The 16,759-nt window shown below is 39.6% G+C and overlaps 2 protein-coding genes across 2 annotated transcripts; one reads left to right on the top strand and one right to left on the bottom strand.

The window, feature by feature from the left end:
- Positions 1-3,711: 3,711 nt before the first annotated feature.
- LOC116311673 (AP-1 complex subunit sigma-2-like) lies at positions 3,712-9,614 on the top strand. Its single transcript, XM_031728868.2, has 5 exons — positions 3,712-3,882; positions 4,336-4,514; positions 6,418-6,526; positions 6,665-6,802; positions 7,676-9,614. The coding sequence occupies exons 2-5, from the start codon at positions 4,336-4,338 to the stop codon at positions 7,721-7,723; spliced, it is 474 nt and encodes a 157-aa protein (XP_031584728.1). The 5' UTR covers positions 3,712-3,882; the 3' UTR covers positions 7,724-9,614.
- zrsr2 (zinc finger (CCCH type), RNA-binding motif and serine/arginine rich 2) lies at positions 7,796-16,512 on the bottom strand. Its single transcript, XM_031728867.2, has 11 exons — positions 16,213-16,512; positions 15,640-15,719; positions 15,458-15,545; positions 15,241-15,349; positions 13,963-14,049; positions 13,527-13,565; positions 12,373-12,503; positions 11,340-11,553; positions 11,183-11,238; positions 10,982-11,091; positions 7,796-10,895 (listed from the first exon to the last, which is right to left on the bottom strand). Exons 1-11 carry the CDS (start codon positions 16,251-16,253, stop codon positions 10,087-10,089), a joined length of 1,764 nt encoding a protein of 587 aa, XP_031584727.1. The 5' UTR covers positions 16,254-16,512; the 3' UTR covers positions 7,796-10,086.
- Between the last annotated feature and the right edge of the window lie 247 nt (positions 16,513-16,759).

Here is a 16,759-nt window from a genome sequence, read left to right as displayed (position 1 = left end):
AGCCTTAAGCGTATTCACTTTATTTAGAAATGGGGAAAACTGACCGAGTATCCTGCTAGTTTATATGGCTTGTTTCATAAACATTAGATTTATTACATGTACTGTTGGGTTTTTGGGGGTTTATATTTTATATACAAAAAGTAAATAGTTTAAAGTATCTAGCTATTAAATGCATTCAGCTAGAGTTTCCCTTTATTTCCCTCGATTTTAAAGCAGCATTAAATGAAAACACTCGTTGAGTACCACAGAACTGTACTTTTGCACATTACTTAAAATGTAATTCATGCATTGTTCTTTGCCATTAAAGTCATCATCACTGTAAAGAATATACAGTTGGTGTATTGTGTAAATGTTGACAGTATTTAGACTACTTTTTACGTATAATCTGAGAAAAATATACCAGCAGAAAAAAAAAACAAATAGACATAAACTTCCCTTGTTGTTTATTATTTATGTATACCAGGTCTATATTACAGTACTGTAGTGCAGATTCAGTATTTTAGTCCAGTACTCAAGTAAATGTATCTCCAGTATATCTTGATTTCAAAATCAGAGAAAGTAAAGAACAGTTAAAAGTAGCATTTAATTTAAATATACATAGTTAAATGCATAAAATATGTGGTCAAAAGATGTCATGGTAATTTGAGGCTTTTTATGATTTCTTCAAATCATAAAAAGTTGTTTTTCCAGGAATGATTGCTCAGCGTATGTCTCTAATGGTTGTTAAAAAAAAAAAAAGAAGAAGAAAAAACAGGAATTGGGTGCACAAGCTCAGAATTATTTTGGATTTTCTGGGGGGCTAGAGTCTATCCCATCTGCCACAAGGCAAGGTGGGGTACACCCTGGACAGCTCACCCATCTGATACACAGAGACAGAAGACCATTCACACACACACACATAACACCTGTAGGCAATTTAGATTAACCTATCAACTTAAGCCACTAATTTGCAAGCCAGAGTACCCAGAACTCACGCAAACACCAGGACAACATACAAATGCCACATAGAAAGGCCGAGACAGATGATGGATTTGAACCCCTTTCGAACATGTTTTACAGAAAACTGCTCCAACTGTCAAGCATGGTGGTGGTAGCATCATACTCTGAAGCTATTTTGGAATAATGAAGAAGAAGGACTACTTCCAACTTTGTCAACTTCACCTCAATTAGAGATAAATTTATCTGAATTTCAGGACTGGGACCACATCTCCATACACCTCCCTTCTGGTTCTCTGCTAAATATGGCCCCCAGACACTACAAGCTGCATTTTGTGTGCCTGACCCTCCCTTCCTTTTTCAATTTATATACTTGTCATTAGTACATGGGGATCTGCCTGGCTCAGGAGCCACCACCAGTTCCCTCTGAGGCAAAACAGTTCCCCAAACTGCAGCCTCAATTCATGCTCAAGCCATCTTCCATTATCTATTAGAAATGCTGTCAAAACTAAAATGAGGATGTGGTCACAGATAGTGAAATCAACAGCTAGACACAACTGGGTATTCCAACAGGACAATTACCCAAACACACATAAAAACTGGTTTTGAAATGAATAATGCAAGCTAACATTAAGCTTCTAGAGCGGTCTTCCCAACAATGTTCCCTCTAATTTTTCATGTGTCTGAGCGAACACACAAACTCCCTGAGCGATCCTTTGGATCACTGTGAGCGACATTAGACGTGTGCACTGTGGTCTCGCCAGCATTGAATCCATCCAAGTTACATGGTTTATTAAAATTAAAATTAAAAAATAAAATAAAATTACAGCATTTACATTTCTGTTAGACTACTTTTAATTAACTGCTTTAGCCCAGTTACAATGAAAGTTTAAAAAAAAAAAATCTTGTTCATGACCTGTGTAGTATATTAACACTATTGGAAGTAAAAATAACTTGAACTCCAATTTTGAAAACACAACTTTCTTTCTTTCTTCTTTTTTTTTTTTTTTTAAATAAAACTCTGACTTGTATTATGAGTCTGTGGTCTGTGAGAGAGTCCTGTAACTCTCTGTCTGCAAAATACAGTATATAATGACCAATGTTGGGCAATTAATTATATAGTTACTTCTTCAAAAAAGTGACTGAGTTTTGCAAACAAGTTTTTTTTGCAGCTGTTTACCTAAAAATGCTGCCAAGGCGGTTTTTTAAACAAACATTTCAAAATACTTACAGAACAATCAGCTGTTCTGCATCAAATCTGATGCCACACAAATTATTTGTGCCACTCCAAAAATTAATTTCTGTCCACTATCAGATAAAGGAGAACAACAGCCTGATACCTGCAGGCCTGACAACAGGAGATGTATCACTCCTGTAACACCTGTAACATTCAGCAGTCGCCTCATTGTTCTGACACACACAACAAAACTATTGACTACACCACACACTAACTACACAAGATTTGCGCTAAACGTCGCAAATCTCTCACATCTCAAAACACCGCCGTCACTCCTAAAACTTCCCCCCGTTTCTTAACAACTAAATGCCATGTTTTGGTTGGTCGACATGGTACATTTTGCGACCAATGGGAAAGGGTGTGGGGTGTTTTGGTTTCGTCTTTGCTCACAGGCGGAGAGTGCTTTCGAGCGTTTTCCTTATAAAACGCCGTTTTTACCCTTTCTTCCCGCAGTAAATATAAACAACGATAGTATTCAGTCCACACTTTTTCCGTCAATTGTTCCGTCTGTCCTGCTCACATCTCCAATGGTTGTACACGTTGTCATTAACGTGGCTTCACTCCACATCAGCCACGCTTTGCTAGCTAAAACACCGGTCTCGGCACATATTTACTTTAATTTCAATTCAGGTTAGAATTTTTTTTGTGTGCGCAACGCAGATTTTCTCTGCGCAGAGACCGTGCCAACAGTGCGCAATTGCGCACGTGCGCAGCTTAGAGGGAACATTGCTTCCCAAAGCTTTGACTTCAATCCTTTTGAAAATTTGTGGACTATGCTTAAAAGCTGGATCCGTGACAGGAAACCAACCAATTTAAATTAACTCCACTATTTCAGCCGAGAAGAGTGGTCAAATATCGAGCCAAAATTATGCAGCATTGTTGAAGCTTGTTGATGGCAACCAAACGCATCTGGTCAAGCTGCAACTGGCAAATGGTTAACCAGATATTAGTGGGGGTGTAAGTGTGTATGTGAACCTGTATGTGTACTTTCCACCCTGTGGAAATTCAGAAATTCAAAATAAATTCAAACTTGTGCACCAGTTCTAGTTTTTTTCAAAGTAATTAAAGATGTACGCTGTACAATCATTCAACCCTGGAAAAGGAACATTTCAAAGAAATCATCAAAATTTAAAAATTACACCTGACCGCAACTCTCTCTCTCTCTCTCTCTCCCTATATATATATATATATATATATATATATATATATATATATATATATATATCACTCTTTATTGCCTGTTCTTATTGTCCTTATCTTCAACGTTATGCTGCTCTGTTGTATGTTAATTGTCCCTTGGGGATAAATAAAGTCTTCTGATTCTGATTCTGATATATATATATCGTGAAACCAGTTACTTGGATTAATATACGCTCTTTACTGAACAAGAAGAAGTAAATTTGACAGAGTGGTAACTTTACACCCACAGGCAGCCATTGCTGTTTCCTTGGAATAACGTAACGAATAACGGAATCTTTAATCCAATCAAATTCCAGAGCTGTGGCTTTTTAAACCAATCACAGTGCAGCCGTCTCAATCGCTACCTACCATCGACCACTATCCGCTAGCTAGTTTAGCATCAAGCTGGGTGAGGGGCTAAACCGCAGATACACAGAAGCACCTTCTTCACTCGGTTTGTTTGTGTATTTCGCTGGGACATAGTGAAGTTAGCAGTCATCCAAGTGACTATCTTCACGTATTGGTCGAAGGTAAAGAGTGGTGTTTACTTCTTGTGCATGCTTTAGCTAGATAACCCTTCGCAGGAGGGGGCGCAAATGACACGAGACGCGTTGTTGATGTTATTATGTGGCCATTAATTAAGATTAGCTGATATTAGCTAATGCAACTTTGTACTAAAACCTCTTCAACGTAAAATATTTCAAGTTGGACACATTCTTAACGGGCGACCAGGCGGTCGTGTTATCATTGTCAAGAATGCGTGTATTTCCTGTTTGGACGTCTCTCCTTATTGTTGTGACTAAGTAAACTGGGTGATTCAAAGTTTCATACCATGCCAACGTGTTATTCAGTAGTTGCCACACGCTTGCTGATTGCACCCCCTCCTCTAGCTATTTTAATTTCTCATCTTTCTCTCTCATCTTCAAATGACTCCTTCAGTTTGGCTTTATCTCACTCTTGGATAACTGGACTTCCTCCCGCAGATGCAGTTCATGCTGCTGTTCAGCCGGCAGGGAAAGCTGCGGCTGCAGAAGTGGTATGTTCCTCTGTCAGACAAGGAGAGAAAGAAGATCTCCAGGGATCTGGTCCAGACCATACTGGCCAGGAAGCCCAAAATGTGCAGCTTCTTGGAGTGGCGAGACCTGAAGATTGTGTACAAAAGGTAGGTGTATAATGCAAGTTTAAATACTGGGTTGTGATATCGCTGCACGCTCTCCCTTTCTATCACAGGTGGTATTTGCGCTCAGCTTTTGGTGCAGTAGGTAAGATTAGATCAGATCCTCAAATCCAACAGCACAATATTGCTCTTAAAGATTAAGTAATGCTTATTAGCACCAACCTTTGTTTTCTACAAAATAACTTGTATTGGTTCACTTGAGTTGAGAAATGGTCAAAAAAATTATTTATTGGGATTTTGTTTTTTAGTCTGCCAGTCGTTGGTTCTCCTCAGGAGGGAGGAGAGTAGTGAGAGGAACTAAAGCAAGATGTGTGGTCCTCTAAATGCCCAACTGGTGGGAGCAAACTCCCACTCCCTTCCAGTTCTTCTTCCCTTAGGTTGTGGATTCCAACACACTACACCTAAAGGAGAGAGAGTAATTCACAACATTAATCACCTGTGTTAATTAGACTCCCTCTCGCTTCTCCCCTGCTGCCTCAAGCAGCACCAGACTACCTGTTGCCATATTTTGAAGCGGTAATCCGTGCACTACAAGTTTTGACTTAAATAAACAGGAAAAAAAAGTAAATTCGGTGTGAAAAAATATTTGTGACTTACATAAACTGAAATAGCAATTCATTAGGGAAGTCAGGATTGAGTGCTTTGCCAAGAGATGTCCATATTGGCACATGTGGGATGGGGACAGTTCTTCCAGGGTGAAACAGTGGTGCCTGATATGTGGACTCTGAGAGGCCTGTCAGCTCGTTCCTGCTCACTATATCATAGCTGATCAAGTGTACTGTTCATGTCAGGCCAAAATGACTCTCATCTGATGGCTCCTGAATGGCTGTCCCTCCTTGCTAGCAATATAATAAGGGTTGGTACTGGTGAAGTGCCCATTTCCAGGTGCACATACTAGTTTTTTTTCATTGTTTCAGTTTGCATCTCAGCAGCAGACGGAGTTGGCTCATGGAGAGGTGTTTTAACTTGTATAAAACACTGGTCACATGACAACAGAAGTTTATAAGGAAGAGAACTGCATAGTTTCAGTTCCTGAATTCATGATGACTGTGGTGTGGTTTAAACCTTCAAAAACCAATAGGAAAAGGATCGTTGACTTCAGGCATTTATGTTTAACCTGTAAATGGCCCAGATAAGCTTCATTCCGACTGTTGTGTAATTTCTTTAGGTCAGGGTATGATCTTATCAGTAGGATGTGTTAACGTTTGGTTCGTTGCATCACTTGTAAATCTGAGGTGGTTTGTTGGGGTGGTTAATGGGAGCTGGTGATTCAGTGATTATTTTGTCAGGCACTGAGATTTCTGGCATCTAGAGCTCACCTTCTGGTGTGTCATGGAAGCCAAAACACCTCCTTTTCAAATAATAACTGCCAAAAAATGGAGGACAGAGTTAATGGGGAGATTGCCTGATTTGTCATGAACATATGACTGCTAAGTAATGTAAATGTCCACTTTATCAAGGCAAAACAAACAAACAGTTCAGCCAGATGATAGTGCAGTATTATACACACATGCAGGCCTAAATGTGTTGTATTCATAACATGTGATTGTCTGATCAGATATTTGCATGACGGAGCATTTGAACAGGTGTACCAAAAGAAAAGATTGTGAGTGTATTATCTCAGCATTAACTTCCTGACTGTTTTTAAATGCCCTGCAGATACTTGCTGGGTTGTGATATCACTGCATGCTCTATCACAGTCTGGACCAGACATTAGACATTTTAGCTTAGTGTCTATGCTTTTTTTTTTTTTTTTTTTTTTTTTTTTTTCTTTCTTTGTGACTGAATTTTATTACCAAATATACACTTATCAGTCATAATGCATTACTTAATACTGCTGATGTCACAAATATTGATGTTTTCCATATCTTCTTTCTTCGTGTACTAGATATGCAAGCCTGTATTTCTGCTGTGCCGTTGAGGATCAGGATAATGAGCTGATCACACTCGAGATCATCCACAGATACGTGGAGCTGCTGGACAAATATTTTGGCAGCGTAAGTCTTGTCAACATCATGCACATAATATGCTGATTGATGGTATCAGAAGGGGAAATCTGTTAAAATGTTACTGCAAGAATTTTTAGTAGGGACAGTGTCTCCTCTGATCTGATTTGTTGTTTTGTGGACTCTCAGGTGTGCGAGCTGGATATCATCTTCAACTTTGAGAAGGCTTACTTCATTCTGGATGAGTTCCTGCTGGGCGGAGAGGCCCAGGAAACATCCAAGAAGAATGTGCTGAAGGCCATCGAGCAGGCTGACCTGCTGCAGGAGGTACACTCAGTTCTTCTTCAGCAGATAAATCCATTTGACCTGTAACTATGAACAGGGGGTTGCAATAACAAAGTGTTGATAAACCAATCGTGTGTGTGTGTGTGTGTGTGTGTGTGTGTGTGTGTGTGTGTGTGTGTGTGTGTGTGTGTGTGTGTGTGTGTGTGTGTGTGTGTGTGTGTGTGTGTGTGTGTGTGTGTGTGTGTGTGTGTGTGTGTGTGTGTGTGTGTGTGTGTGTGTGTGTGTGTGTGTGTGTGTGTGTGTCTTTTGTGTGTTTTTTTTTTGGGGGGTTTGTTTTTGTTTTCTTCAAAGATATAAAGGTGTTATCTTTACTGCAAAGTAAGACAAGGAAAGCTAGCAGTTGTTCACATTTGCTAAGCTGAAACAAAAACGGATATAAATCCTTTCAAAATTATTACATTTGCGAAAATTCAGAATAACTTTCTGTTGGTTGCTGGAGCACTGACTTTGTGGAAATAGAATTAATTTTACTCAAGAATTCAAGTGTTGCTCCACACAGAAGGCTGGTTTTCTCCACCTTGCACCTGCTATCATGTTTATTCTTGGGCTGCAGGACTTGATTAATACCTCTTTCTATTTCTTGTGCCAGTGCACTAAAGAACGTTCTGCCTAGGTGGCTGTTTCGAGTGGACAGATTCAGTGCTCTGTGATTTATTTATAGCAAAGCATGCAGCACTATTGTTGTAAAAGGACTGGCTGTGCATGCCTGTAACTCACTGTAAAGCCCCTCTGTTCCAATCTCAGATTCAGCAGCTAGCAATTATGACTCATGCACAATTAATTATGTTTTGTAAGGAGTACTTAAAGAACCTGACATAACAGCTTTAAAGAACACTTGTCTGTCTTCTTCTGCAGGAGGCTGAGGCACCACGGAGCGTTTTAGAAGAAATTGGGCTGACATAGATCAACGTGTTTCTGCCTTGTTTGATTCTCACCTCCGTGTGTCGACCAAGTCCTCTCCTGTTTACCGTGTCAGTGTTGTGTGTGTGTGTGTGTGTGTGTGTGTGTGTGTGTGTAATCACCATCTATGTACTGTATTATTCTGTACTGTACTATCCTGTATTGTCCTTTCAGTGTAGTGCCAACTGTGGTTCTGATGTGTTCCCTATGTGCAAGCTCCCTCACTGTATTCAGCAGCACTCAGCGTACTTCACTCCCTTAACTTAAAACTCCACAGAGAACAATGTAGCACCGACATGAACTCCAGCATCATTAGATAATCCATCATCACCCACTGCAGAGCTGTACATGTTTGGCCTCAAGTGCTTGTTAAGGTGTTGTGTCTGCAGCTGGTGCTTCTCATGTTTTACCATCACATAGCAAAGAATCATGAAAATACAGCACTGTGCAAAAAATCTTGAACTACCCCTCATTTCTTTATGCTTTGCTAGGAAAATTGAATATGGGTGCAGTGGTTTATTGAAACACGTAAAAACATATGTGGAAATACAGCCTGAAAAATTCTGTTTGGTCTGATCGTCTTTAGTCTGCAGCCTGAACTCTCTTAAACCAGCTTTGTAAGAAACTAGTGTTGAGGAATAGTTCTGAAAGGACATTTAAAGCTCAGTTTTAAGGCTCCACTGCACACCATGCCAAGATAACAGCTCTTTGGGAATTGACTTGTTGCTGCAAAAATGCAGTTTTCTGTACTTCAGACTGTTATTTCTGACATTTTTGAGATTCAACTGAAGAAATGGGGACAAATGGTGGGGGGTTTTTTGCGGGTGGGGTTACAGGCTCCTATTGCTTAAAGATATCATTTGAAATTGGTCCTTTGCATAGTTTTTTGTTACGTGTAGAGATGATGCTGGTTCATCCCATGATACCTTTTTATGCCTGATTGGCTCACAGTCAGTGTTAAGTGGCTTAACAAGTAAAAAAAACCCACATTGATCTGAAAATGTTCAGGTACAAGGGTTGGACTGAATGAGTGAACAAGCAACCAGTGTTCCTATGTTGCATGCTCATATGTAATGGTAATGCATGAAAGCTACCAGCTGGGGCCAGTGCTGTTAAGGGAACCACAGACACTGTTACAATCACTTATTCATGCCTAAACTGAACCCAATAACTAAAATCAAACATTTAATAATCATTGTGTCTGTGTTAACGCTTAATACAGGTTTACTTTGTGTGATTCTCTTCAAATGAATTATTTCATATTCACATTTTCAGACTAATTGTTTGCTATATGTGGGTGGTTTCTGTGTAACTGGTGTCACGTTTGCTATACTGTATTTCTGTAGTCTTTTTGACCATCGACTTATTGTCCTTACAAAAAAAACCAAAAAAAAAACACTGAAGCCTCTGAAAGTATATCTTAGGTCCAGTTCCTCCCTTAGTGCTGAATTAGGTTAGGATAGTGACCCAAATAAAACCACTATTTTGTGTATTATATAGCTTTGGCTTACTCTTAAAGACTAACATATGACCAAAGAACACTGTGTTTTACCTTCTCAGTGGTGTCTATAGGAGGCTAAAACAGCAGAAAAAAGGGATTTATAACTGCAGGTTGATGTCACTGGATGTGGGAATTATTTGGCTACTTTAAACCAGTATTATGGAATTATTCCAGTCCACCCAGACATGTCGATCATGACTTTCTTCATGGAGTGGGAACGTAAAAACATGAACTGCAGATATCAGGTATATCATTGTCATGTGCAAGGAAACAACTTATAGTTTCTCATCTCAAACTGTATGAAAGTCTTTTTCTTTTTTTTTTTCCTTATCAAGATCAAAACTGTTGTCATTGAACACTCGTATTATTAAACTTTGATTTGTGCAAAAGAAATCAGTTTTTGTATTAAACACTGCCAACACATTTTTCTTATATTTGAAAGATATTAAAAATAAATGTATTCAAAAAGCAAAGGGTTTTCTTTGTTTTTATATTTTTACGTAACAACATGTAGTGCCACAATGAGCATTTTGAAAATATTCACATATGTACAAAGGTGTTGACAAGTGCCAATGTTGACTACATTAAAATCATTGCATTTTAAACTGGATTAACTCATCAGAATACAGTGATCTCAGGACTCACAAACTGCAATGTATCCCTTTTTATTCATATAAAATCCAAATCTGTAAGGCAGAGATGTATCGCAGTGTGCACTAATTTCTAAAAGTTATTTTTAAGAAAATCTGATTTGTAGATTTTTAAATGTGTGCACTACAAAAAAAAAAGCATATTTTAAGTGAGGTCGCCTCAAATTTCCTCGGACTATTCTCTTTCCAGCTCTGAACTAAAGCCATTGTTGCCGTCAGCAATCATCTGTGTCACTGTTTTTCTGCGTTCGCTCCATCTCATTTCTCTCTCCACCAGGACTTGATGTTGAAAAATTTTCCACCGTCTCCTCCCCTGACTCCTCTTTTTCTGACTCTCCAGATGAAGCTGTCTCTTCAGGCAAATGGCTTTTCTTCTTGTGCTTCTTCTTGCTCTTCTTCTTGCTCTTTTTGGAGTGTTTGTGGCGACGATGTGTGCTGCTGTCATCATTACACTTTTTCTTACTTTTATCTGGTGACCTGGGGCTTCTTTCTCTACTTCTCGACTTTTCTCTCGTTCCCATGTGAGCGTCGTCATTCGTGCCTCTACCGTCTCTCTCTTGATCTCTACCTCTATGTTCCTTCTCTCTGTCTCTACTTCTGTTTCTCCGCCTGTCTTGCTCGTCGTCTCTGCTCCTGCTCCTTGACCTGCCTCTGCTCCTGCTCCTTGACCTGCCTCTGCTCCTGCTCCTTCGCCTGTCTTTCCACCTGTCACTGTGTCTGGATCTGGACGACCGTGTGTCCTCTCTGTTCTGGTGAGACGGCCTCCTCTCTCTGCTCCTGCTCCTTCGCCTGTCTTCGTCTCGTCTCCTTTCAGATCTCTCCGATCTCACCGGGCTCCTGCTGTAATGACGCTGCCTCCATGATCGGCTCGAATACCACCCGTCTCTGTGACTGCCCCTGACGCTGCGGTCAGGGGACATGTGCAGGTCCCTGTCAGCCTCCCAGAATTCATTCCCAGGGTTTCGAAATACATGCAGAAAGTTGCAGTGCTTCCCTTTAGGGCACCTGTGTCTGTCAAACAATCCTGAGAAGAAAAACAAACAAGCTAAACACTGTGGGAATGTCTTCAAGTGAAACTGTGCATGTCGTCAGCATGAAAAAGTAGCTCACCACATATGGCATTCTTCCACCGTGTAACAGGTGATATCTCACAGTGAAGCTGCCGGCCTGCATACCACCTCCCATTGAATTTGATGAAGGCCTCTTTGCATTGCTCCTCTCTGGAGAGACAACGATTCAAAGAATGATATGTTTTCTCTGAAGTGTTACTTCAATTGCAAAGAGACGGGAAGTGGCTGAGTGACTGCTTACGTGTCAAACTGAACATAAACGTTTCCTCTCAGGTGTGGTTCATAGTTACAGCTGACCTATTAGAGGAGAGGAATAGGTGAAATCAAATAAATGTTTTTATGAGTCTGTTTTACAACAGACAGGATGACGGTAGGAAAGCTTCTTGATGTCATCTCACCTTAAACTGCAACACTTTGCCGACACTCTTGAACTCTGGCAGAACATCGTGGTAGAACTCGAGGAAGGACTCCTGCATCTCCTCCTCGCTGTGCTCCAAACAAGCATCGATGTCATAGTCATCACGGCGCGACTCTTCCATACCGAATGTTCTAAACATTCCGCGGATCATCAGCGTTGGACTGGTTGTAGGATACGTATGTTTCCGAGAACATCTGGATTCATAGAGAGAAGACATTCAAATATGTGGGGAAAGGCCTCTTTAGTGTCAACATGTAATTTAACCTAAAATAACATTCTTCTTGACAGACTAGCTTCTATTGAAATCACTGACACACTCTTAAACTGGTTTAAATGTTATCTCTCCAGCCGCACTCTGTTCATTCAACTCCATCAATTTCCAGTTATTACTGGAGTCTCCCAGGTATCTGTCCTGGGCCGCCTTTTCTTTTGAAATCATCTCCTTCCTCTTGGTCAAATCTTCCATAAATCAGTTTCCATTGTTATCCTGATGACACCCAGCTCTACCCACATGCCAAACTACCAGCACCTCCCACTCACTGCCCTCTGTGTTTGCCTCCAGGAAATTAAATCCTGGTTCTACTGCAACCTTCTCAAATTACAGTGATAAAACAGAGGTTCTTCTCACTGTCTAAACGTAACAGCTATTCATTCCCTGTTGACAACTCCTTAGTTTCTCCCTCGCCTCAGGTCAAGAGTCTGGGGGTCATCCTTGCCAGGACGCTTTCTTTTCAAGGGCATATCAGTGGCATCTCAAAACACACCTTTTTAAACTAGTTTATTCACTCTGATTGCCTTCCACTTCTCACATAAATCCTCTGTTCTCAAGGATCTTTAAACTATTGTAACTTCGCTTTTGATTTTATAGGATTTTTTCTTATTGTTCTTAACTCTTCTGGGTGAGGTGACCTTGAGTGTTTTGAAATACACCTAAAAAGAAATGTATTATTATTATTATTATTATAATCATTATTATTATTAACAAGTCAGAAGAAACCAAAACCCATCAGTACCTGTCTCCAAATCGACACGCTCCAGTCTTGAGGAAGAACGGACAGTTGGCTACGTCACGCTCTGTTCCAAAGTTCTCAGAGCTCACTGTCACAGGAGCCTCAGGGTTCATCCACGGGCCACCATTTTCCAGCTGTAAGACAGGCCATGAGCAATATATAAACTGTCTTAGTTTTCAGTCTTTTATTAGATTTAGAGATGTTTGCAATGACACCAAAGTGCAGTGACACTAGTTACAGTAAACTGAATTGAAAGAATTTAAATGTGTCTCTAGATATAAACAAGTGAAATTAAAAACTTCAGAGCTTCTAAATACCACTTTGAGTAAAATCTAAGGCCAACCTGCGACAGAAAAGCCCATCAAAAATCATCAAAATGAACAGTAGGCTCAAATGAAAGTATCTGGCTAAGTTTTAAAACATTGAAGGGTAAAGAGCAGGCTGAAAAACAAGGCCTAAAGCTTTTATTTGTACACTGCCAATACAAATACTAACATTTAACAATATTAAAATAATATTTTGTCATTAAACCAAGTCTGTTCCAAATCTATTCGGTTAAACAGGAAAAGAAAAAATGTTCACACTCCCGGGTGATTGGATAGAAAAGCAATTTTTTTTATAAAGAAATATATTTTCCATTTCCTGAGAAGTAACTACAAGTCTTACTGCTAAGACTTGTTTACCTTATCTTACATGTCTTAACTCTATGGCTTTTAGGTTTTAAATGTTTTCTTCTTTTTATTTTGTTCTTAATCTCTTCTTTTTATTTCTGTTCTTAACTTGTACTGTGTCTCTTATCTGTATTGCCATCAGTTGTACAGCACTTTGCTTGAAGGTGCTTTATAAATAAAGTTATTATTATCATTATTATTATTATTATTATTATTAATCTGCAGACACATATACAAAATACTATATACTGGAAATGAGTTACTATCATTCTGTGTCTCATTTATTTTCAGGGTGCAGAAAGTTTATTTCTGAAGTCATGATGGTTTGGGAGAATTTCCACTGTTAGTGTATGACATTTAACTGAACTTTATTTAACTGATTCAAGTTAAGTCCCATTAAAAGACATATATATGTACCATATGATACTTTGGGGGGGTCTGTGGCTAAGACAGACAATTTTTACTTGTGTTTGTGTGTGTGAATACCTGATTTTCAGCTTCATCCAACATTTTCTGAACAGCCTCCTACAAATGGTGTAAAGACACGGCTGGTGAAAATGTGAAGAAGTCAATACAACTGCAGCATATCTGTTTTCTGTGGGTTAAGACCACATTCACAGAGACTGAGAGGCACAAAAAAAGCTGTTAATGGGAGGTATCCTTTCAACACTAGTGAAGCGATTTCATAGCTTTCACACAATATAAAAGATACATCCTTGTTGTGAGAGCTGAGGTTTTTCTCTTTGAGTGTATCTCAGTTAAGGAGTAAAATGGTTCAGTCAAGGAAAAGTTGCACAAACATGTTACAAAAGAAACAATCAGCGGGTAAGACATTAAACTGGTTCATTAGCTTAACCTCAAGATTATGTAGAAGAGGATATATATGTCTTTTTTGTTTCTATCCTCCTGGAGCCCATATCACCTCTCTGTCTCGCTTCTCCTGCTGCTTCTGCTCTTTTTCTTCTTGTTCTCGCCTCTGCTGCGCTTCCCATTCCTCCTTTATCATCCGCTACAGACACAAAAAGACATAAAGACAGTTATTTGGAATTTTTATTGCAAATCATTCCCACTGATTCCACTGTGCTGTCATTTCCATTCATTTTGGTGCCATGAATTTCTTCTTTTTTTTAAACATTTCACCACAAACGCAGCTCTTTTAAATCAAGCTGGTATGGCCATCATGCCTGGACTGCCTTTATCCAGTCAGCTGTACTGGGTTTTTATCCCATACAAAAGCGAAATGAAATATAATATGGTTTTAAATTTAAATAATTAAAAATACTCAGTAAAATTCTGATCTGAACTGCAGTTTTTAAAAGCCATTACTCAAACAGAACAATGGATCTGTTGGGGTATCCAGTCAATATTTACAGCAGCAGGATGCTGTGCGCTGGACTGAGCTAGACTAAACTGCTCATGTTCACCAGAATAATGCACTGAATGAAACAAGCAAGATCAGGCTTCTGTTAAACAGGAAATAGCTCTTATTACAACGCATTCTTTGAGGCTTTGGTGGGTCAATGGGAACTGCTGAAAATAGGAAAACAAAACACAGAGTATTTTATAATGATCTTTCTAATCCTCTCTAACTCATTATAAAACAGTCATGTTGTTTGTTCGCTGTAAACTCCTGAATCATCTAACCTCTACACCAGTAAGGAACCAAGAACATCTGTTAACTAACTGTGCTGTCAACGTGGCTTTAATTATTACATTTCTTGAATTGTACAAGCTTACTATGAGGCAGTAGTGGTCAGTTACCTCGTTAGGAATGGGAACCCCCCCCCCACAAAAAAACGGCACTAGAGACAATTGCAACACGTGCAAAGCTTTGATCATAACAAAGGGGAGAAATGCCTCCAACATGCTCAAACATTTGACCACACAGTTCATTTGCACGACTGTAACGTCTTTGATACGCTGCTTAGCGACGGTGGTGACTCTCGAGGGGAAGCTGACAGCACAGCACAAGCAACGTAAAACTCCTCCAGGTCCTGTTGATTGTAATAATGTTAGCGCCATAATGTATGAATAATCTCCATCTCGTATTAACATTTAGTTGACGAGGACTGCCAAAGCAAGACTGGCTCAGAGGCTCTCTCATATACTTTTAACTACATCTGTACTATATTTTATTCTCTAATTGATATTGATAATGGAATAAGTAACGTTAAATTCCTGTCAGTTCCCATCCCTATACCTCCTCCTCCTCTTTTCTTTTCCTTGCTGTTTCCTCCTTCTCCAACCGCAGCCTGAATTCCTCTTGGGCAATCCGCTCTCTTTCCAGCCACTCTTCATGAAGATGCTGTCTAAAGGTAAATAAACACAAAATCAAACACATCCAGCATGCGCAGCAAAACGTTCTGCGCCGGTATCAATGAATGAGCAGCTTCAGAGCAGTGTCAGTATGGCCCTACCTTTCTTCCTCTGCAACATCATCATCCTCACCGTCTTCATTTACTTCATCTTCTTCTCCGGGAGTAGGACTTGCTCCATTTTTTAAATCTGTAACAGAGAAAAGGTGGTTGAGAATCTGCTTAACAACTGCAACTAGACAAATGAGAACAACACAACCTGGACTTATACATTTATCACATACCATGTTCTCTGGCATGGGCGAGAGCTTGGCGTTTCCGTTTCCTCCTCTCTTTCCTCAGAGCAGCCTTGCGTTGCTTCTGACTGAAGTGAAAGAGATTGAAAACAATAATCACAAAAGAGGAGCAAAAGGTAGATGGGAGACTAAGCCATGTTATCCCGGGGCTTGCACAGCTCTTGCAAGAGAGTGCACCTTAAAGAATAAAAGTCGGTGTTCACAGCAGACCCTGTGCCCTGTCAAACATAATGATCACTGAACTCTTCCCATCACTGGTGCTTCTGAAGAAGACAGACTTCATGTGCCAATTGCTTAAGTTAGCCATATTACACCACCCTCTACCTTTCCCAATACTAAAAGATCTCACTATCTGCAAAGAAAAGGCTCAGGCATTTAAATCGGTTTCTTTAGTACCACCAGACTCATAAAAATGTATCTAACCTAAGGCTAAATTTGTACGATTATTGCGTTTATTTAACAACACTTTAAAGGCATGCAGATGCCACAGTTGTCTACGTGTCTCAAAATCATTAGTTTGACCAATAAACACGTTCAAAAGACCTACAAAGAAACACAGACCTTAATACAGGAGCAGAAATCACTGGAGTGGACGCTGCCATTGCAGCTAACGGGAGCCAGCTGGTTAGCTTCTTTGGCTAACGTTAGCTACCCAGTGTAATTCTGCCCGCGTTGTTTGTTCTCGCCAGCATGTAATTAGAAAAATTAGAGAAAATCTTCTCTGCTTATACGAAATATTTCTGACGTGGAATAATTTGTCAGGTTAGAGGTACAACTAAAAACATGTTTATTGCAAATGTTAGCTACATGCGGAGCTGTTTTGCCTTCTTTATCTTCTTCTTTGTGGATTTCCGGCAGGCAGGACGCAACGCAGGCGTATTGCTGCCCTCCTCAGGTACTTCCTAAATGTACATCAAGGATTAAATCCTTATGTGTAGTCCATTTGGGTGCAGAACTTTAGATAAAAAACTTTATAAATTCCTAAGGATTCAAATCGATTACTGATTTTAGGGGAAAAGTCTTAATGTTCATAATATTTGTCTCAATAAAATAGCTGGAGCAGTTCATCAAAACATGCTTAACAGTTTCCATCTCTTCACATGTGCAA

This window comes from Oreochromis aureus, linkage group 1 (assembly GCF_013358895.1).
Source record: "Oreochromis aureus strain Israel breed Guangdong linkage group 1, ZZ_aureus, whole genome shotgun sequence".
Lineage (NCBI taxonomy): Eukaryota > Metazoa > Chordata > Actinopteri > Cichliformes > Cichlidae > Oreochromis > Oreochromis aureus.
The sequence above is the reverse complement of the archived record's forward strand: the minus strand, read 5'-3'. Positions and strand labels throughout refer to the sequence as shown.

Bases quoted from the DNA above. Each gene is read 5' to 3' on its own strand.
- LOC116311673 (XM_031728868.2), top strand. From the start codon at position 4,336: ATGCAGTTCATGCTGCTGTTCAGCCGGCAGGGAAAGCTGCGGCTGCAG. The intron at 4,515-6,417 runs GTAGGTGTATAA...TTCGTGTACTAG, and splicing joins CTGAAGATTGTGTACAAAAG to ATATGCAAGCCTGTATTTCT. The intron at 6,527-6,664 runs GTAAGTCTTGTC...GTGGACTCTCAG, and splicing joins TGGACAAATATTTTGGCAGC to GTGTGCGAGCTGGATATCAT.
- zrsr2 (XM_031728867.2), bottom strand. From the start codon at position 16,253: ATGGCAGCGTCCACTCCAGTGATTTCTGCTCCTGTATTAAG. The intron at 15,350-15,457 runs GTAGGGCCATAC...ATTTACCTTTAG, and splicing joins GATGTTGCAGAGGAAGAAAG to ACAGCATCTTCATGAAGAGT. The intron at 12,504-13,526 runs GTATTCACACAC...CCTGTCTTACAG, and splicing joins TGGATGAAGCTGAAAATCAG to CTGGAAAATGGTGGCCCGTG.